The sequence below is a fragment of the Neodiprion lecontei genome, chromosome 2 (genome assembly GCF_021901455.1).
Source record: "Neodiprion lecontei isolate iyNeoLeco1 chromosome 2, iyNeoLeco1.1, whole genome shotgun sequence".
Classification (NCBI taxonomy): Eukaryota; Metazoa; Arthropoda; class Insecta; order Hymenoptera; family Diprionidae; genus Neodiprion; species Neodiprion lecontei.
Window position 1 is genome coordinate 8135366 of NC_060261.1, and position 23334 is coordinate 8158699.

Consider the following 23334-nt stretch of genomic DNA (forward strand, 5'->3'; position numbering starts at 1 on the left):
GATCCGTTTTCTTGTTGTTCATTTGCGTTGCGAAAACGAAAATAAAAACGTCGACGATAATTGCGATGATCACGACGGTATCGATGAGAGGATGTTAATTAAGTCGAGAGTTGGATCAAACAAATCATAACCCTGAATTATTTATTATTGTACATACGCATAATTTGAAGTTCGGTTTTATCCAGACGTCCGCATTTGACTGACACTGAATTATGTTGTAAGAAATGAACGAACAATCGAACATATAAATAAATATTAATTAATTTAAATCAATTATCGTTTCCATAAAAGGTTCACTTTAAAACGATTAAAAAGATACATAAAGAAACGAGCAAATAAATGTAACAAGAAACATTATACATGTATATTTATATATACTATAAGTTTATAATATCTGTATACATACGTACATATTATACATGACTAATAGAAATGAATCGTGCAACGTGAATTTCATATGCGCGTGGTAGAGATTTACGAAAAAGGGATTAAGAAAAAAAAAAAAAAAAAAAACGTTTGCCTGGTAAAAAAAAAAAGCAATATATGAATATGTATACATATAAATTGTAAATACACGCACATACATGTATACAAAAAAAAAAAATATAACATGTGTATATATATACATATATGTGTATATTTTTCTTCTCATTCGACGATTGGAAATGGAATATATGAACTTACACGCGTAATGAATATATAATATCGTCCATACATGTATACGTACTCATGTCAAAAAAAAAAAAGACGGTATACATAATAAATTTATATAACATTAAAGTGCAGGTATATTGAATTCCAATATCGACACACCTAATATATATATATATATTGAGTGCTGGTTCGCGGGTCCAAAAAAATGTAGCTTATTTTTAAATAAATTTAACGAACCGAAATATAAAATTTAAAAAAAGAATTATTAATAATAATAAATTTCAAACTAGGATACAAGTAAGAGATGAATATAATCGTGTATAAAAAATAATTAACAATCGAGTAATACAACATCGAGAGGCGCAAACACGCAAAACCCGGGTGCGAATACATAATTTTGCACTCGTTTAGAATACAGACATATAACCTACATTAAATACTATATACATGTATACATGCATACATACCTACCATAGAACGAGATTACCAATTAGAATCGAACCGATAATATATACATATATTCAGGCTAACAAAAAACGCACACGCACACACAAGCGCGCATAAATACAAACCTATCATTCAAGAGTGGTCCAATAAATTATTATAGAGTGTCGTGGTCCAATTCATAGTGGCTTAGAAGTTTAACGATTTTTATTTTTTACGACGGAAACGTATATGGAGGGAGAGATGTTTTCTTTCTTTTAACGTAATACCATACAGGTGAAATAATCAATGTAATATACATATATATATATACACACATACATATACATATAACATAATATTCATCATATTTTATATGATAAACGTACGAGAGAAGATTCAAAAACGTTTTAACAACGCTTGAAAATAACCACTTTATATGAACGTGAAAAGTATAGGGCGTAAGTAATTTTGAGAAAGTCGAGATCAAAAAAAAAAGAAAAAAAAAAATTTAACAAATAAGACGACAAAGGATAAAACGAAAAAATTACTCCGACTAAAGTGTTTCTCGTGAATAATATTGTGATGAAACTAGACCAAGAAAAATAGAATTTATTCATTATCTAAAATAAATTGGATAATCATTGAATTACGAATGTGTAATAATAATAATAATAATAATAATAATAATAATAATAATAATAATAACAATAATAATAGTAATAATAATACTAAAGAAAAGAGAGAGCGAGAGAGTGAGAGAGAGAAGATTTTCGCGAGTTGCATAACAGGTGTACGATAACGCGAAAGCGTGAGGAGTGTTTTGATCTTGATATTTTCAAGCGTTTCGAGAAGCATGGCATCGTCAAGCAGATACAGCAGCTACAATTGCCTCACTAGCTGGGACAGCTACGATAGGATTCCAAGGTATTTCTTATCCAAGGATAATTAACGTAATTAACACTTAGATTTTACTCTACGCTGCGTATGTATTCAGGCTATTACAATTAGTCGCGTATGGATCTGATACCAAGTATCACGTGTAGGACTCGTGATCGAGGTTATCGTCCTTCGACATTGCGCATAAGTTACGAATTTCATTCGTAATCAGCGGCCCCTCGCGGCTTAGCCCGCGTTCAAGTTTAACATGATAAAACGAAAATTTTATTCTTTTTATTGTAAAAAAAATTCTCCTCGCATTTAAGAATATTTGAATGAAGACCGATAATATCTGACCTAAGCTAAACCTCTATCTATAAGTTTAGTCAGCGTCCGGATAAGCGTGCGATCCCGTTCTGACTTGGCTTTCAAATATCGTTACTTCTCCGATACTATCGATCTGGTTGTAACGAAATGTAGCCTAAAACTTGGTCGGACGTTGTAGCTATTTACAGAAAAAAAAAAAGAATTTACGTCAGAAATACTTTTGAGTTTTGTACTATACGTATATATAGCTGATACTCGCACGCCACCTATTCGAAAATTGTTGTACTAATTCAGAAAGCTTCGCGCGCGTGCGCACAACAACTCACCAAAGTTTCATCGTAATCGGATGAATTGTACAGTGGCGACGGACATTAAGCTAAAAATGAACGATGCATCGATTAATCGAGTGAAAAAAAAAAATCAAACACGACTCGATTTGAATCAGTAAAAATTAATGGATTAATTGATCATTTCGTATTTTTTTTAAAACGGTTGCAACCAAAATTTCGTAACTTTCGGTAGGTTGTCTTAATGGCGGAAAAGTTTGATGATAATTTATAGTTTCATCGAAAATATTTTTCAATTCCACATAAAGATATTCATTTATCTTTCACTAATTGTATCAAATAGGTAGTTAGTATGCGATACAATGATAATAATTGATACTTTAATCGCATAAATTGATTTTCTATTGCGTCGTTCATGGGAGTAAAAAACAAAAACTGATTGTGAGGAAAAATTATCGAGCCGGTCGATTAAACGAGTTTGAAAAATAATCGATTATACTCGACTGATGGTGAAAAAGTAATCGATTTAATCGATGATCTATTATTTTTGGTTTCCATTTATGTATATTGTCGATGACGGTGGATAGAGAAGAAGAGAATTTTTTCGCACAATTTCTTCATTTTCAATTACAATGTCATAATCTTCAACAAAATAATCAATGAAAGCAAAAAACAATGGGACGAGAATCTTATCGAAGATTCTACGTTGCACGATTCGACACTTTTTCATTTATCTATTCATTTATTTATTTTTCTTCAACTTTCGAAGGAAAAAATTCTATTTGAATACGAAATACGTACATTCATAAATCGGATCACTTATTCGTTGTGAATTATAAAATTAGAGTTTCATTTGACCGCTTGATGACATATTGAAGTTTATCATTCGCATTGCATCGTGTATTAAATGAAACTTTGTCGTTCCTGTTGATAAATTATACAGATATCAGGTTCGTACGTTCGTGATCAATTTTTGACACTTGAATGTTATGATCGATAATTTAATACTTTCGGTTCATCGTCGAAATTGTTAATCTGCACGATACTGCATATGTCTATAACAAACTGTAGGATATTTTGCACGTATCAGTGCACACGCAGTGCGTGCAGAGGCAGCTAAATTGCATCCGACGAGTGAAAAAAAAAAGGAGGAGAATAAAATCCGTTTTTCACTGTGTTTTTATCTTCCAATATAAATACCGTGTGTTTGAGTAAAACCAACGCGTGACGATGACGTGATACGAAGAACGCTATTCCGCTAGTTTTAATTCTGTTTTGATTGTACTCGATTTTTCCCTTGAACTGCAGATTAATGCAGTGAACCAGATACGCTATTCGCTTCTAAATATTCCGCATCGTCGTTTTTTCATCTGCAACTCCAATTGACGTATATCAAACGGACCGATCGAATCAATTATTATAATACATGATAAAGGCCGATGTTTTCTCAATCGTCCTCTTGTTTTTTTGAGGAGAAGAAAAATGGGCGAATTGACGACTGTTTGTTCTCTGTATTATTTGCCGTAAGAGGTACGATTGATTCCAAAGAAAAATTCGATGTTTCAACATTCTTTTGTAGCTGATATTTCATAAATATGAATGTTCGTTTCCTTGTGAAAATGAAAATAATACTGGAAAAAATGTGCGTATAATTTTTTCTGAAATTTTCCCAACTCCGAAACAGTATCCTATTTTTTTCAGATTTTCTATTCAAGTGCTCAAATATTTATAAACGTTTAAAGTGGTTTTGAAAAGGACCTTTTTTAAAATTCTCAGAAACTGTATTTTGTATTTCAAAAATTTCAAAACCGGGTCTATTTTTTTCCCCTTTTTTCAGCACTATCAATTTTTTTTTTTTTTTATCAGTTAAAACATTGTTTGAACGGTCTGAAAATTCCCGAAAAATTCTCAAAATTTGTATTTTTCACTCAAAAGATTTCCAGACCGATTCCTTTATGGGGCGATTCTTGTCTATCGCGTGATGAAAATAATTGTGTAAAATAGCTCGAATGGTAAAATTCGAGTGAGGAAAAAGAAACACACATTTAACGTTGTAAAGATATCCGTTGAGTCGAAGCTTATGCAGCATTTTAACTTCATAATATACGTACAACGATGACGAAAAAGACTCGTGTCGAAATAAATTATGACACAAAGGGACGGTTGGATGTGGTAGAGTCTGGACAATGTCGGTTTATGTCTATGAAACGGGGAACTAAATTGGCAATAAAAGCGTCTACTAACCGATTCGGGTCACACAGAGACGCTAAAAACCGTTTTAACTATTCGACTCAAGTGCGAATAAATTGTAAACGAATGTGATGAACGATAACATAAATATTATCCTTGAAGATGAATCGATCGAACCGACCGAATGAAAAGTTGGGAAAAGAGTAAAAATCGTTTAAAAATATATCCATCGATGATATTTGCTGTAAGCAAATTGCACATTTCGACTATTTGCTGAAAACTGTTTCAAGGAAATTCGAACGATAAGAGTTAAAATGTCAACATTTTGAGAAAAGGTTTCACGATTATAACATTTAAAATGATTAAACTCTCGTGTTTTTCCTGAGATGAGAGATAGTAATGTTTTTTGACTCATTATACTCGATGACCAGATTTCCACAAATTTTGCGACAAAGTTTCAAGTTATTTTACATCATAACAAAGTTACAAGGAGCAAACGTAATACTGGTGACGAATATTTGTTGTACGGTAATTTTAAAAAAATCTGCCTTCATCCGATTTTAGGTAACCGTTTGTAAAGTGTCTTTTTTCATGTGATTTCTTGAAATCTTTGGTCAAATGATGAAAAAAAAAAATTAGTCCGAGCACATTAGAATAAGATAAAAACAATAACGTTTGTTCATTTTATAAGTTCTTATAAGCAAAATCATTTCTCAAATTATCGGTACCTACCGAAGTAGTGAATAATTTTTAATATTTGGTTTCTTCTGCCACTTTGCTTTCTCTTAATTGAAATTAATCAAAAGTAAAATCAAAAGTCGGTAAAATCGCATTTGACAGGGATGAAATATCGCTTTTTGAAGCTGGAAGAAACGGAATAACATGAAAAATGATCTAATCAACGACGAGAGAAACTTTATCCATCGCAATTATGCGGTATGGTGTCTATTATACCGGCGGATGCGGCGTAGAATCGGTTATAGCCGAGATTCGAGTCTCGAACAAAGCCTTACAATAATAATTAAAGGATCTCGTCAAGTTTTCACCGACTGAGAGAAACTCCGTGATTCGCGAGCCGTTCTTTTCTTCGTCTGATTCTATAATTTTTCCCTCGTTTTTCAATCTTACTCCCTCTCTCCCTCTTCAAACATCCCTCGGTTTTACCCTCTTTTCAAACGCTGCGTCAAGGAGTCAAGTGATGGGTAAATATTTGATCTTCTGTCTCTGCTGACAACCTCCCCGTGATTCTAACTACGACGACAAAATTTCCAAGACTGGGTTAAAGCGAGTAGCGATGGACCGAGTTGTCGCTCAAACGCGTTCAAAAATCCACCCAGCGTTTCTAAAAACCCATTTTCGTTATCTGCAACTGTGCTGAAAAAAAAAAATAAGGCCTGCCAATGTATATTCAATATCTGTACATTGAATTGACAACGCGGGATATAAAATAACACAGGTCAACAAAGAAAAAAAAAACAAAAATTTCTCAGTTTTTATTTAAATACATCTATTTTAATTCTATACAACGAATAATAACGAAAATCTTCATTTGTTGCTTATAAAGTTCGTCTTTGTCTCTTTTACGTTGATATGTAATCACCGGTCAGCAGAAATTTTGATTTCTTCCTCGTAACTGATAAAAGGAATAGTAGGTTTATTATTATACATGAAATTTGCTTTTGTAGAAACCACAACGATATTTCGGATTTTAAGAAAAATTACCTATTTTATCTAACATTTTCTTGTAAATAAAAATTAAATATTAAACAAACTTCAGATTCGTATTTCAAATTTTGAATCAAAATGATTTACATTCGAAACTGAAGTTTGTTTAATTGTTATTTACAATAAATGTTTGAGAAACTAGTTAATTTTTCTTAAAATTCGAAATATCGTTCTGGTTTCTACAAAAGCAAACTTTATCTAGTAAAATTCTTTTTTCTTTTATTACCAGTTACATGAAAGAAATAAAAATTTGACGTCTAGAATCCAGACCCAAGATTCGTGCTAACCGTTGTTTATTAATCTATTTACTATAAAAATTGTTATCTTACGCTTGAAATTTCACGTTTTTAGAAACAGTGTCTATAATTTGAGTGACAATGAGTTGGATATTTTTTTTAATTCATATTACAGGCAAACGTGAAAGAAAGGAGATAGAAAAAATATAATCACCGGAACTGAACCTCTCAACGAAGTGAACCGTGAAGTTATAACTTGATTCTTTTTACATCTCGAATTTGTTTGAAAGTTTGGAAAAATTGATTATCGATATAAGAAGTAAGTTTTCAAGATACAAGAATGGGGGGGTCAGTCAACTGTGATTTATTTCAAAAGCCCGTGGTCGAGCACTTACTCGTATTGTTTCGCCAGAGTTTTATCGTGTTACAACTTTAAAAGCTTCGCATGTTCGCTGCCTCTCCCTAACAACGTATACCTATACCTTGTTATATCACTTCCTGTTGCCACGATGCTGAAGATTAGTAACGAAATGTCGGAGAAAATCATTATTGTGAAACTTTGCATTACGTACTTACAAACCATAAATTACTTTGCCGAAGGAGTAGCGAGTTTGCAAACTGTAAAAAAATGTGTTTGCGTAGCTTCACTGGATTGCAAACAATCCGGAATAACATAATTTTTGCAAGCATTCCATAAGAACTCCAAGATTCATTCATTTATTTACCTATTTATTTGTTCATTTGTTTTACACAAATCCTGACAGTTGTAATTGTTTACCGATCACAAGACTCGTTGATCACAAAAAGAAAAAAAGGTACGATATAAATTTAATCAATTGCAAGCTCAGCGGTCGGTTATATTTTACAAGTTCAATTACCTTCTCTTTATTTAATTTTAAAAATTTTTTCTCAATCTCCTTACTTTTTATTCTTCTTCCTACTTTTTTTTTTACAAACTAATTCTATAGCTGCTCGGAAATTCCGAGTCACAAATTTTTTTTATACACAAACACGACAAGTCGTGAAATCTTTATGCCTGCACCGGAAGTTACGAAGCCGTTAGATATTCGAATCGAGAGCGGAAGCTGCTAGAAACGGCAAAGAGAAAATCACAGCCGTTTCTGCACAGAATCTGTAAGTTAGGTATTCGCAACAGCGACTCGTCGACCTAAATAATTCTGCAATACCTTCAGGACGGATTAAAGACGCTTGAGTGCTTTTTTTTTTCTTCTATTAATTTGATTCCCAGCATGCATCGTACACAGAAAAAGAAGGGGCCGCCGTTTATTAGTTACAGTTACCGAAAGAAAAACAAAGAAAAAAAAAAAATACGGTAAAATGGGTATCGTTAAAATATAATAGTTTGAATGCTTTTTAGAAGTTCGAGAAAATTGGGTGCAAGTAACTATTTAGTGTGAAAATTATAGTTGTCGATACTTTCATTTTGTTCCCGAAACAGTGTTTGTCAATTTTAGTTAAACGTGACAGTAAAAAAATGTCTCGATCTATAATGAGGGTTTTATCACTCCTGAAATCTGGTGTCACCTTTCCGTGAATCTTTTGAATTTTCTTGAAATTTTTTAAATCTCCTGAAATATTTTCTAATCCATGAAATCTCTTGAAATCTTCTGAAATTTGCTGAAATCTTGTAAAATTCACTGAAATGCTCTGGAATCTTTTAAAATCATTGAAATCTTATAAAATCTCCTGAAATCCTTAGAAATAACTTGAAATCATTTACAATCTTTCGAAATCCTTAGAAATCCTCTGGAGTCTCTTGAAAACTTATGAAATCCTTTGGAATCCTCGAAATCCTCAAACCGAGTTCAATTGCACCATTTTGAATAGAGTGAATTCGTTCTTATGTCACACTGAGAAAAATTTTTATTTCCGGCTACCGCTCAGTCCTTAACTATTATCATTTTTTACCACAATCGAAAAATATAGTCGTAGGTAGAAAATGAAAATTAGTTTTCTAAAAAATTTAATGCTCGTGCAACAATAAATCGACGTTAAAGCCTTGTTTAACTAAAAAATTAGAGTAAACCTCAGAAAGTGATTTTGCGTTGCAACAACAAAAAAGGATCGACGATAGCGCAAAATGTTTACGCGTACCTCGTTTTTCGTAATCCCAACCATATTCAAACAGTTTTTTTAACGACGCCTGTTTTACTAAATTTTTCTAGTAACTGTAACAAATGAAATTTTTCTCAGCGCACGAATCTCAAAATGATAAAAGTGCCGAACTCTCGTAAGTCGCGTGACTGTCTTTTCGCTCGTTCGTCGCGGAAAATTAATGAAATTACGTTTTTTCTTATAGAAAAAAAATCGCATCGCGACTCGATCGATCCAATCCTCGCCGGTTGTCACGGTTTTATCACCCGATCGCATGCCGGATCTTGTTGATCAATCGGGGCTCTGTCAAATTGACTCAGCCGTGTTGACAACGACCCTCTTAACCCTGTCACTGCGCACAGGGATCAGGGAATCCTGAGTGTTGGTTATACGCTCGACACACGCGTCTCCACTTCCGCCTTGATTGTTTCGGGGATTTTCAAGCTCGTACAATTATTCTATTTGTATTTCGGAACGTCTTAACATCTCATGTCGGCACTTCGTTAGCTGCTCGAATCTTGAACGCGTCTAAGTTTTTATACCTTTAACCATCATCGATGAATTGCGCAATCCAATTAAGCGAATTTAAGCTAGGTACCTAATTTGTCTCAACTTTACCGCGCACGAAAACAACTTTACTCAGGAGACAAATTGACTCGATATTGCTTCCAACAAAACTAATTGCTTCGCTAATTATGTACGGAGATGGAAAATTTCATGGGCAAATCCATCGTGTGCTTGTCACGATTATTATTTCACTTTCTTTTCATTATTATTCACAGTTATTTTCGATCCCATATGTAATAATTATTCGTTTTAAATTAGAAAGTACGGTGATTGTACTGTAGATATGGAGTTGTAAACGATTACAAAATTCTAATTAATCAAGTGTTTTACACGATTACTTATGATGATCGCAGTCTGAATTAGGGATTCATGTATAGAACGTGATTGAACACAGTTTAAAAATGTCTCAACGATACTAGTTCAAATAACATTTTTTCTAAATGAAAGTGACTGTGATTAAAAAAAAAAAATTGCGAAAACACTAAATTTCGACTGTAAAGTCCTGTTCGTATCAACATCATTAAAGAAACTACGTTAATTCTACCGTAATTTTTCCCCCTGACAAAAGTCAATATAGCTTCTCCGAATCTGATGAACAAATATTAACTTCATATTCAAACCGTGATAACGAAGACCGAGATAAATTTTTAATTGTGCTTTATTTTACACTCTATCTGTTTCATTTTTCACCATAACCAATGAATACCTAACAAACAATATATCATAAGTATGAAAATACATTTTCTTTCCATTCCAAGTCGACAACTTTAACCGTTATTATAACTTCACTCTTTCCACCACAGGATTTTTTAATATTCATTATTTAGTAAGTAAAATATTTTTCAGCGTCATGAAAAACGAAACTCACCTACAGACCGACACATTTTCGAATTTTACGGACATCGTCCGAATCCGGGGGATATTTCCGGGCACCATCCGAGTCGCCTGTACCAATTAACCGCGTAGCCCAATTCGCGCCAAAACCACCCTTCTCCTTCAGTGTGTCTCGGGGCCGAGGTAAGCCACCAATTAAGGTGACGAATAGCTGCTGTCTCCGGGCAAGATTGGCTGCCCGAATCACAGTCAAGACGCCGCGACGTGTCTTATATATATATATCTTATAAGATGTATATAAGCATACGTGTGTTATGCATACATATAAATTGTGCAATGCACGGGCAGCAGAGATTGGAGAATTACGAGCGTCGAAATCTGACGAGTTTAAAATCGAGTCGATTCGGATCTTGAAAATAATCTAAATATATTTTTTTTTTTATCACAATATCCCGAACCGTGTTCTCTTTCGAATTCTGCTCACCGTCTTGGACACTTAATACGGGAAATCATCGGATTTACGTTCTTTTCAAAACCCATTGAAATCGCTCAAACGATCTTTTGCAATTTCGTGACACCGCTGAATTCTAATTTATAACCGTCGAAGTCGCGTGGAATCCGTTTGGAATTTAATAAAAGTAAAAATTTTACTCTGCCTCATTTAACCGAAATGATAAAAAAAATTGTTGATTTTGCTTTACTTGTTAGAAAAAAAAAAAAAATATATATCCATCTCAATTAACGCTTCCCAATAAACAATAAATGACTTATCGTTCGTCGTAGATGTGTAAAAGTAAACTGTAAGTATTTCAGTAAAAATTTTATCACTTTATACGCTACAGTTGGCGCTAAAAATTCGTCAAAATTCAAAGATTTCTCTGTAATCGTACGAAATTTCAAGAAAAAATTTAAATAAAAAAAAAAACAAATAAAACCGTAACCAGTTTCTAGCTGTTTTCTGTTTGCGGAGGGGAGGGGGGAATCACCTGTTATACATGCGGATAACCGGGGTGAAAATGACCCAAGAATTGCACGAGCTTACGGTTAACGCACCGCGGCAAAGTTTATTGACCGGAACTGACCCCCGCTCAAGTGTCAGAAATTGTTAGCCAGTCATCGGGTGGGCGAACCTCGAAAGTTTGCTTCGATTACACAATCAGGCTATGTATGCTACGGCTGATTAATGGATCGCAAAACGCGAATTAACCGCCCCTCCTATATTATATCATAAAAGAAATTAATTGCTCCTTAATCATTGTAATTTTCTTCAGCCATAGATTACGTGCAGGCACCAGGCAGGCTTTTCCGATTTAGAGGAGAAATTTCGAAAATAGCTAAGATTTTTCTGGAATTATTTTCTCCACGCGGGAAATCACTTCTTAACAAAAACGATGCTGAAAAACGAAATCAGCGGCCTTCTAGCTTACAAAGTTTCAAAACCCCCCTGCTATACTCTTTACTGCCTCCCTCCTTTGCAAACATAATTGTGACGAATGAACAATTATTATTATTATTGTTATTATTATATTATAGATGTATCGTAGGTCTAGAATTTTACTTGCGAGTCCCTTTAATACCGTAGAATTCACCCGTTGACCATGTATTTTATACAGAGGCGATTCGATTTTGTGTATTTTTTCATCTATATTCATAGTTGATCATTCATTTATCAAATTATGAAATTTGCTTAAATTCATCGAGCGAAACGAGAAGAAACATTTTCACAAATCTTTCTTTTTACAAAAATTTTCACCATTATGTACTGTACATACATACACGATACGGAATTTTCATAATTGGAAACTTGAACTTTGACCCGAAGGTGAAGAAGAAGGAAGTTCGGAATTTGGATGAGAAGATGCAACGAAAAGAAATGAAAAAAAAAACTTGAAGCTGAAGCACAATTTGAATTGACCGTTCGGTCTTTTCTTTTTTTAAATAAAGAGAAGCAAATCTTGCACAAAACTTAATATTATAACTTTACAGATGCAGATATGGGAATAGAGAAGTTTTGTGGTAAAAAGACTCTCGCGATTTTCATGCAATTTCAGGTATAATATCATATTATTCGACATTTTCATTTTTTTTCGTATCGTTTATCTAATTTCTATAATTACTGTACAGCTCGACATTTTATTCGGTAAACTGTTTTTTTTTATAAATCATACATATCATCCGAAGAAAAATTTTTAAAAGTTTTTAAAAAAAGCAGAGAAAAAAAAAATTGAAACGCAATTTTAATCCAGATGCTCGGCATTATTTATTCGCAATTTTTCGCACGTCGTCTTATATTATACAATTAAAGAATTGAATCACCGCAATAATCACGGTACGTTTCTTCATTCAGGATCATAGAATTTTTTTCTATACTTCTTACGTTAAAGGGAAGAAAGCTTTATTCAGACATTCATTGCTGGTTCTATTTTAAGCAATAAATAATTGTCAAAAGCTCGATATTGCACGCACAGCAGACCATGTATCCCATTTGTGATTAAACTGTCTCGATTGCTTTTCGCAAATCCTTAGCAAAGCCTCCGGTTGAACAATTTCAGTCAACGAAGAAGAAAAAAAAAAAAAAAAACACTAACCCACTCAGCAAAGGCGAAGAAGTTGTGATTAGCAAAAAAAAATAAAATTGTGATTTAACAAACCGATAGTGAATTTTATCCCCTCGTTCATCAAGTTCGTTAATATTTTCCATTTTCATATTTGCAAAAAAGCAATTGCAACAGCGATTCCGTACGTATTGTATGCATATAGAATGAAAAGCATTTGTAACACCTCTTGCAAATTTAACTCATCGGCTAGTAATCGCCTCGAATCGCTGTACTAATTAGTAAAACAATGCTTGCGTAATTAACTCAACGCAACGCGTATAAATTACAAATTATACGTTGTATTAATTATTTTAGTTTGTATAGGAATACTTGCGGTGTAGGTGACGTGAAACAATGTAACAACATGTTGCATATTATCGGTAATCGGAAACGAAATTCGGTTTACTACAACTTTTTTTTTTTTGCATTTCCGAATTACTTCGCTTTACGCTGATTGAAAATTCGCAATAATTGCAACGGCACTATAGCGGTATGTATAAATGAAATTTTATACAATTATAAGCAATGTAAAATTACGCAAGTGAAATGAAACAACAATTACATTGTGATTTGAAATCAGATGCATCTGTGAAAATTCTTTTATCACCTTACTTCTCGAATTTTACCCTATCGAAACCTAATTTTTCGTAACTTTGCTCTATCGTAACTTGAATTTTCGGAACTTTGAGCCGTCGGGTTTCCGCCCATTCAAAACTTTGTCGTTTCTTCAAAGTTTGATTTCCTACCCCCAAGTTTCGCCGCCGAAAAATTCCTAATCAGGCGCTTTCCTTTCAAATTCGAATCTCAAACTCGCCCCTGCGTATACGTAAGATTTTCGTCAAATTCACGAAGGTCATATTCGCAATACAGAAGATAAAAAAAAAAAAAAAAACTACGTGCAGGCACAGAAATTTTTCTTATCCTTACGCCTCCGTATCCGCGTCTTATACTTTACGACACGTTACGCGTTTGCTTCTTCTTCTCTCGCCCCCCATTTTTCCTCCCACCGCCCACCTTTTTCTCCCCGCAGACTTCCTTCCATTCACCAACCTACTTAAATCTTTCGTCGACGACTATAAGCCACAAATAAAGGGAACGCGTTCCCCAAGGGGTTATCGGACTCTTCCAATGTCGGTGCGCGGGCATCGCTATGTCTGGGGTTAAAAAAGAAGAAATTTTCAAAAGAGAACACGGGGGCTGATCGAATCACGAGACTCGTGGGAAATAAGATCTACCGGATCATATCCGCGCCTCGGCTTATATACTCCTGCACTCCGTTCTTCTACCTCGGGGGGGGGGGGGGTGTCTTTAATGGGGGCAGAGAGGGGAAGTAAATAAATAAATGAATAAAAAAGGAACTCCGCAGAGATGCGGCTGTCTGTAATCCAATTACTTAAATTATTATACTTTTTTTAATGTATCTAAGACGAGATGCGACCGCATTTCTTGATCCAAAATTCTCCCCCAAAAGCTCACATTGAGATGGATTTTTAAACTTTTCCAAGTCTACGGCTGCAGGTGAACCAAAACACGACTCGATCTTACGATTTTTTTGAATTTTTTTTTTTTTTTTTCTTCTTTTCTCACGAAACTTTGAGAACTTGTTTTTATCACATTACGGCTGATATCAGAACCGTCCGCACAATGTGTCAAAAGCACAAATTTGTAGAAAATTTCACTGTTTTTAACTATGTGAATTGTTGAAGTACATAGCGAGAAAGAAATCTTTGATATCAATGTCGAGATAACTTGTCGCACAGTACGTATACCTCGTCATAAGCAGACTTTAAAAACATGTCGCACAACCGCGAACCGTCCGACCAAATTCCGACTCCCACCACTGATTTCTGAGGTGTGAACCGCACTCAAACTTTCTCGCTTCCGTAGCCGCGTATTCGCCTTCGAAATTAATCCTCGTGCGGTATCCGTAAATTTCGACGACAGGCAATCGTATGTCCACCATTAATGTTCGCCAAGGCGTAGCCCCGTATAAACGTACAGATATAACAGGTATTACCCAGATAATGATACAGCGACGTCGGAACTAGGGAACAGTTTTTGATTGCATAACGCGGAAAATCGTTCTCTCTCTCTCTCTCTCTCTCTCGATCTTTCTCTCACTCTCATTCACCCTTCGTCACGGGGAAACCTGAGACTTTATTTAAATATCAACGGGGTTTTGATTTCCCAGCGTTTGTCGTGCGCGACAAAGAACTTTCATTGTCGGGACGGTGAAACAGCTTCGCAAATCTCCCCGTCCGTATCTCCTTTTCGCCATTCATCCATCCATCCATCCTCTTCCCATTATACGAGTACGTATACCTCCATGGGCAATTCTTTTCGCTGTACCCTTCCCTCTCGATTCGAGTGTGTTCCTACCTAACTCGTATAATATACCGAACGAACGGACGGTCACGCAGCCTCGAAAATAACAAAGAGACCCCTCGTCCCCCTTTTATTTCCGCAATGAGCAGAAAGCGAGCGACTCGTTCCACCGGCTAAAATACATAATTATTTCGAGTTCCTTTCGCGAACGGCTCCGTAGAACGACGGTAACTTTAATTGCGTATTTAATAAGTGATATAAAAAAAAATATATATATATATATATGACTTTTCCAACAGAGTTTTTTTCAGTTTAAAAAAAATATCCTGTCAAAGATGAGGGTTCTACGTTTTTTGGAAGATCGCGCTGATTCGATTTTTCACTTTTTTACATTTTTTTTCAATTTGTATGTTTATATTTACGTATTTTTGTGTGTGTGTGTGTTTTTTTTTCTTCCGACGTGCATACGTCACGCGACACTCGTCTTTGCGTGGAATTCAATTGTCCGCGTGATCATGCCCAAAATTGGAGTCTGAAAGAAACGGAAGAAAAATACGAAGGAAAAATTATCCAGACAAAATGATTCGTTCTACAATTAAGATTCAAAAGCTGCATCGACAAGATTAATTTTAAGGGAAAAAGATATAATGTAATACGTATAAATGAAAAACAGTTTAAACACGTAAACTTAAACCGAAAAATCTCGATTATTATTCATAACTTTAATGTACAGACTATTTATAATGTTTTACAACTTTTATTCAATAAGTAAAAGTTTAACGCAATTTCTCAAACTCTCAATTTATTTAAATAAGACTTTCCTCCTCGGTTTCGTGCAGTTTATCTTCTCAAAATATAACGAATGCAAAATCTGTAAATCAGATTGACCAAACATTATGATGTTCTCGTTAAAAAAGTAGAACAACTAACGATATAATACGAACTTTCTAAAATGATCAACAATACATCACGAGGTATATTTCTATAAATTAAATTCGTAACGATCGATTGAAGTTTCACTCTCTAGCTCTGAATTGAATAAAAAAGAAAAACTGTGTCTTCTCTTTTGCCTAAGAATGACGAAAGACGATGAGTTTTCGATTGAATCGATTACTTTTTCCCAAATAGTCGAGTCTAATCGATTATTTTTATTCGACTCCATTAATCGATGCATCGATTATTCTTAGCTTAATGGCCGTCGCTGCTTTTTTTACACACATAATATATCTATTCATGCATTTTTGACTATCGCTAGCCTCACTGCAGGTACAGCAAAATATTGCAAAATCAATATCGCTGTACATATCATACGTATGTACATACAAAGAGGGAAATGTAGTAAAAAATATTACATCCGTATCGATTCCGGTTATTTTTTATTATTTTTGTTTTTTATACATCCGACGTGCATACGTCACGCTAGACTCGCCTTCGCGTGGAATGGAATTTTTCGCATGTATGCTACGACAATTATCACCGGATCGAAACCCCGCGTCCGCGCGTCATATCGCCGACCATTAAGGGCGGTACATTCAATGATTTATGCGCACATCTATTCTTTACCGTAGAATATTTTAACCTGCGTACAGTGTAGGTATATCTACACCTATGTACGTATGTATACACATTTTGATTAGGATCGTAAAGCACGCGATGCGTTAACTCGTTCCTACTTTGGACATACTAATTATTACACAGTGCAATATTGTGGCATGCGTTTAGTTAATTGATATTGCAAAGAAATATTGTTGATAACCAACTATTTCCGTTCGTTTATTTTTACAGATTTTTATTCATACCTCTGTCAAATTGATTTATTAATTATTACAATTTTGAAAATTTCACACGGTTATTCGTACAATTTAATTATATTTCGCTGCGAATGATCATTTTTCTAAGTATAATACAGAGGCATAGTAATTGGGCTGAATATGTGAGGAAATCGATCCGAATGTCCCTGAAATAACCGCTGCATCAAAACGTAGGTATTATTATAATGATTTGAAAATAATTGGCACGATTCAATAATTCACTTACGAAATCGAAATTCTTTGTTCGTTTGATCGGTCCGATTTAGAGTTTTCCATGCTGACCTCCTAATCCAATCGATAACCAATCACTTTTTCTCACAGTCAGTATAACTGCAGCGGAAGTAATAAATATCCATTGCAGAGGGGGAAAATTTCATCAATATACTGTATGATCGTCGTGTATGTAATAACCGAATTTGTCAAAAACTGTTTACAGATTTATCGCATCAAGAAAGAAGAACTAAACTTCTTCTTGCACCGAGAGAAATTTTTATTTCCGGTTACCGCTCAGTCCTTAACTATTTTCATTTTTTATCACAATCGAAAAATATAGTTCTAGGTACAAAATGAAAATTAGTTTTCTAGCCCTTAGCGGAAAGTCTGGTATCCGTTGCTATTCTTTCTCGTTACGATCACCGTTGCTATATTTTCTTGCAAATGTTGCGAAAATTTAATGCTTGTGCAGCGATAAATTGACTTTAGAGCCTTGTTTAGCTAAAAAAGTAGAGTAAACCTCAGAAACTGATTTTGCGTTGCAATTACCAAAAAAGGATCGACGTACCTCGTTTTTCGTAATCTCAACAATATTCAAACAGTTTTTCTAACGATACCTGTTTTACTAAATTTTTCTATTTACTGTAGTAAATGAAATTTTTCTCATTGTGTAACGCAATCTTGTTGATTTCTTAAATTTTCTACCCTACGATATAATTTGTTTAAAATAAGGCTTGCTTAGTTTACTAACAAATTCTTTTTTTATTTGACTTGATAAAATATGGTTATTATCGTATCGAAATAATATTCTATATAATGACAAGTCATTTCTACCCTATCAAATTATTCAAGACTTGTAATTCTGAGGTTTGATTACACACGGAAAACATTCGATAAATTTCAGTTTAGATGCATGAATATTATGTATAATAATAATGAAATTCCTAACGATGACATCCATTGTCGAAGTATCGTATAAAACCGAGCTTGGACTCTTGCTGTTGAAATAACCGAGCGCTGATCTGCTGAATCTAAACAATTCAAGGCGAATTAACGACGTGATTAACTAAAGTAATGCATTCGCCATTATTATACAACGTCACGGGGAAATTTTATGCTGCTATATAATAATAACGATATCGTAGATATCATATATCGATCGTTAGAATTATGAATATAGCAAAGTGATGCCGCCTTAATTGTTGTTGGTATATGTATAGGTGAATGGTTTATACGAAAAGAGCGTTACAAAAACTCGCCATAGCGATATAAGCTTGACGGAAGAATGATTTATTAGCGTTTATTAATAGATCACGCGTATAAAGCGAAGAGGAAGCTATAATCGATGGTTCCAAAGTGATTTACAGTGATTAAGTGACGAATGATCGTTATAATTATCGCATTTTGAATTAATCGTCGATAATTCTATTATCGTCGCTCGATCGAAACGCGGTGGGGTTAAAATTCCGAAAGCGCCAAATACTGACTTGTATGGTGGCGAAACTTGAAGTAAAGAAATCAAACTTTTATGAAAAACAAAATTTCGCATGGTTGGAAACCCGAGGGGTCAAAGTTTCGAAATGCAAGATTTCAAACATTCAAGTTACGATAGAACAAAGTTCCGACTAAGTAAAATTTCGAAAATTAAAATATACTCACTGAAAAATCAGAATAACCGAAAATCAGACTGACCTGGATTCCGAAAATAAGAATATCGAAAATCCAAAACAAAGGAAAGTCAAAGTGGTAAAATTTCATCAAGTCAGAAATTCACGGAACCAAAAATCTTCGATCATTCAGAATTTCGGATTGTTTGGGATTTTTAAATTTTCGGAACTTTGTCCTTTCGGAATTTTGCCCTTTCGAAACTTTGACGTTCCGTGGAAGTTTGATTTCTTTACTTCATGTTTCGCCACCAAAAAAATTTTGAATCAGGCGCTTTCGGAACTTTTCAAATTCGCAATCCGTATTGCATGCATTGGAGATCTCCTATAAAATTAGTCATTTCATATTACATGAATGTAATTTGACGAATTCACAGCCTCGTTGAAAGCCTTAACAACCTATTGTACCTGCTGTCTACAATATGTATTATACACCATACAATAATAATACACGTATTCAAATCATTCGGTTGCGCGAGCAGACCAATGGAAGCGTAATTGTAAGCTTGAAAACGCAAACGTCGTTGAATATTAAAACCCTTGTGCAAATGGATGAGAATTATTCGTGACCGAAATTGAGGGAGTTTGATTTGCCAAAGTAAAAGAAGTTGAAGGATATTCATTTCGCGAAGAAGCCTCTCCGTCATTCGCGAAACCTTAATGCTGCTGCATCGAGTTCCCACAACGTCCCTCGCAGTCTCTGCACTCGTTCAAGTATCATTATTCCAATTACCCCAGCTTGCACTTCACGGAGGGCGCAAAGTGCAAGGGCGAACTGCATCGGTACGGAGGAGAAGGATTGCATTAATTAAAGTTAGGCTGTACGTGCAAGTTTCTCCGTTAATTATTCCTCTTCAAAGTTATACGCCTACAAGGAATTTATTGTTGGCAATAGTTGCGCTCGGGATGCGAAAAGAAAAGTCGAATCGGCGATATTCCGACACCTTGATTTTCAGTCAACGCGCTTTGTTCTAACAGCCAACGACGACTGGTAACACCTATCGATGTGTCTCGAACAATTATAGTTGAAACGACTATGAACGGACTGTGCAGCACTAATTCGATTAAACCTGAACAATTTATCATTGGAACGATTTTATACTTATGCCACCGTATTTATGGTTCGTCACATCAAAAGTTTCCAGTCAACTCATTTCAGCTTGTGTTAACCTTCCACGATTGGGAAGCTTGAAACCGTGCCAATTTCTAACACACCCTTGTATTACTGACACGGTTTCGAAGTTTGGAGAAAAGGCCGTTGCCAAGCCTTGTTTGAATCCTTTCAAACTTTGGCTGACGGCTCTTTGAATAGAATAGAAAGAGAGAGAGAGAGAGAGAGAGAGAGAGTAAGAGACAGAAATTTGGAACTAAAATTCTCCGTCACACGGTGGATTAACTTGTTTGACAGAGTATCTTACGCCGTAATTAGTTATCAATTTGTGCAGGTGTTATTAAAGTAGAAAAAACTGGCGATCAAAGTGTGTAGAATATCCCGCGGGATAGTGAGGAAGTTTACAATTAAACGCTTGGAATGAGTAAAATTTTCATTTATCCCGCGCGTTATTCAAAAGCGGACGGATAAAACCCGTCGACACGTGCGGAGTTTGGATAAAGGAGTTTGAAAAAGAGATATAAGCCGGAGGATGGAATATGACTTCCTTTATTCCTCTACCCGAAGCAATCGACTTACGGATTTGCTCTTCTTTGCAAAAACTGTAAAGCCCCAAAGACACGTCGCGATTCGATGTTCTTTGACCGAGCCAATCCGTACGTTCCGACCTTCGATTTCCGGGCAATATTACGAGCCCTGCAACCGGCACACACACGGATCGGCAAATTCGAAAATCCCTGCGCGCAACAAAGGGTTCGACGAGAAATGCAACAGCATACGTATACTCACGACTCGGTTAAAGTCATCGGAGTCAAGGGAATCTCTGCTCGAGACGAATCGACCCACCACGTCATTCGGGCAAAATTTAGCTACTCCGACAAGTTAATTTACCACCCCTTACCGTGTATACCGACTCAATTAATTTTCCAACTCCCGCTGGCTCGCAAGGGTTCTGAAATTTGCAAACGCTACTGTGTCGGAACTCCTCGTGCCACGTTTCAGTCGGAATGGAACGGACGATCGAAATTCGGATCGACCATCGTAGAATATAGATAACGCGTCGTTTGGGATCAATTTCGAAAAATTCTCTACTCGTAATCGTAACAACTTCCGATCCATTCAATTACTCCCAGGTTTCAGATAGAAGTTACGACGTCTTATGGATAGAAGAACCTTATTGTACCACTTGTGACCATAAACTGGTTCGATTAGTCCATACCGGGACTGTGACCGAGACCGGAACATACGTCTTGTAACATCTACATCCGGAAATTGTCGTATTCCGAAATAGTCAAGATTCGGAATGATTCGCGTGCCTATCCAGGAGTAATCCTGGCTATCCAGACGGGTTTCGTGATGGATTTTTCATACGCTCAAGGTGAGACGAGAGCAACCGACTGTAGTCTGAGGGTGGTGTAATCAGCGATGAGATTAGCATAGAGATTAGAAGATCTCGAAACATGCCGAAAGCTCTAGGACCTGGACCGTGGGCTTCAAGTGTCCGTGTAATTGATCCACCTCGGATGATGTTGGATGTGCCGGACAGTCCGGTTCGTCTCCCCGTATAAGTCCCGAAACTCACCCTTCCATGCGGGATGAAAAGAGCTCTCAATCAAATTCACGCACTGCGACAATTCTCGGCAGCTTTTCACTCTATTTTTATATCATGAGCTGTGTGATAATTGAAGACAAGAAAAAAAAAAAAAACTTGCCGTTATACGTACGCCGGACGTTGGGATGAGTTTGCCCTTCGATGGTTCGCGAGAAATCATTCAGAGGCACCGGAGGAATCGTTATTAATTTAACGAACTCCAAACTGCTGACTCGCCACTCAATTCTTCCCACCTGAATCAATTCCACTGATCGACGGGTGGATAAGCGTGATGATGAGCGACGGAAAAACTTTATTTAGTCACTCCCATTGAATCTAGTGTTTCATACGCCAGTCAACCTTTTTTCGCGATGTCCAGTGGTCCTGGAAATGTCCTTTAATTTTGTTTGTATTTCAATATTACCGGAAACTATCCTAGAATTTTTCTTGCGTCCTGGAAATATTCTATTTTCAATGTCATTGAATAACCTGAAAACGTCCTGGAAATGTCATTGAATTTGTTGAGGATTTTTTACCGGACATCACGAACATGTTGTACCATTTTTTTTATTCTGCATCTGTTAAATTGCGACAATTTATAATCCAACGCAACTGACACAGTGAAAATATGGTTTATCGATTAAAGCCCCTCGTCGTCTGTTCCCAAATTACACTCCGTATAATACTCATGGAAGTCTCGGTACACAGACGAGTTCATTCCATCGTTTCGAAACGTGTCGCAACTGTTCGGTATTCGATTCATTTAAAAGTGTAAGCAGGTGAAAATTGGCCGTTCCCTTTCGTCCTTTCTTTCGCAAGAGCTAAAGCCGCTACCCTTAATATAAAAGTGGGGTAATCCCTCCTCCCGGATGGGGATTCGCTCCTCTCATTCTTCTTCTTCTTTCTTTTATTCTTGTCCCTGCTGCCACCGCGTTTGTAATCGAATTGCTGACCCAGTTTCACCGATTATTTCAACAACTGTATGTTCGAGGCCATTTTTATTCACTGTCGAACGGTACTCAGTGTCGTCGATTGTGGTTATGAGGATAGTTTCATCCTGAAATACGTTGCACAATGGGTTCTAGAATACGAAGGACGCCTTAGGTACGATCACGACAACTCTTCGTTGTGATAAAACTCTCAATATCGGAGCTTTTATATACTTTTCTCAAAATTTCGACGATGTTTGTAAAATTAAGTCGTATTGCCACGCCTCGGTCGATTTCTGTTATAAAAAGCAAGCGATAGTATTAAGGGAATAACAAAAACTCCGCTGGCGTGCGTGTATAAAAACAGAACTGATGACCGCACGATTCCAATTACATTTAGCACACCTTTCTCACACAGGTGACATGAAAATTATCGCCCGTAATGCATGACAGTGGTGAACGAAGATCTATAGAATTCGAGTCGCGATTAAAGGCCCGAATGCGAATGAATATATCGAAGTCGAAACATGTGTTCCAGCGTTATTCGTCAGTTCCATAAGATGTATGAAGATACGTTCGTGTGGTCCTCAGCAGGGTTCTTTTTGAATTTTTTATCAATTTGAAAGCGTTTAAGCCCCTGGGAGCCTTAAAATTCGAAAATAACCCTATCGAGAACCACCCTAATGTATATCCTTGTGCAACATGTGTATCGGTTTTGGTATCAAAATAAAATTCAAAAATCCCAGGTGCTGAAGCAGTCCTGTTACATGTATCGTATCTTGCGTTTACGGAAATTGGCATTCTTGCAATTTCCCATGCGGCGATACCGACACACTCTCACCGCCTAGCCTGCCCG

The 23334-nt window shown here is 35.8% G+C and overlaps 1 protein-coding gene across 13 annotated transcripts in view; it reads left to right on the forward strand.

Annotated features, from left to right (window-relative positions):
- The window catches only part of LOC107219769 (potassium channel subfamily T member 2), a 170721-nt gene that overhangs the window by 100540 nt on the left and 46847 nt on the right, over positions 1-23334 (forward strand). Inside the window, exon 1 of one of the 13 annotated variants that reach the window (XM_046732164.1) lies at positions 582-2004. The exons of 11 other annotated variants lie outside the window; for them this stretch is intronic. In XM_046732164.1, coding sequence (XP_046588120.1) covers positions 1934-2004 — 71 coding nt within the window. In that variant the 5' untranslated portion in view covers positions 582-1933. Of the gene's footprint in view, positions 1-581; positions 2005-23334 lie in introns of those variants that run through there. One more of the 13 variants, XM_046732165.1, reaches the window with a different exon arrangement.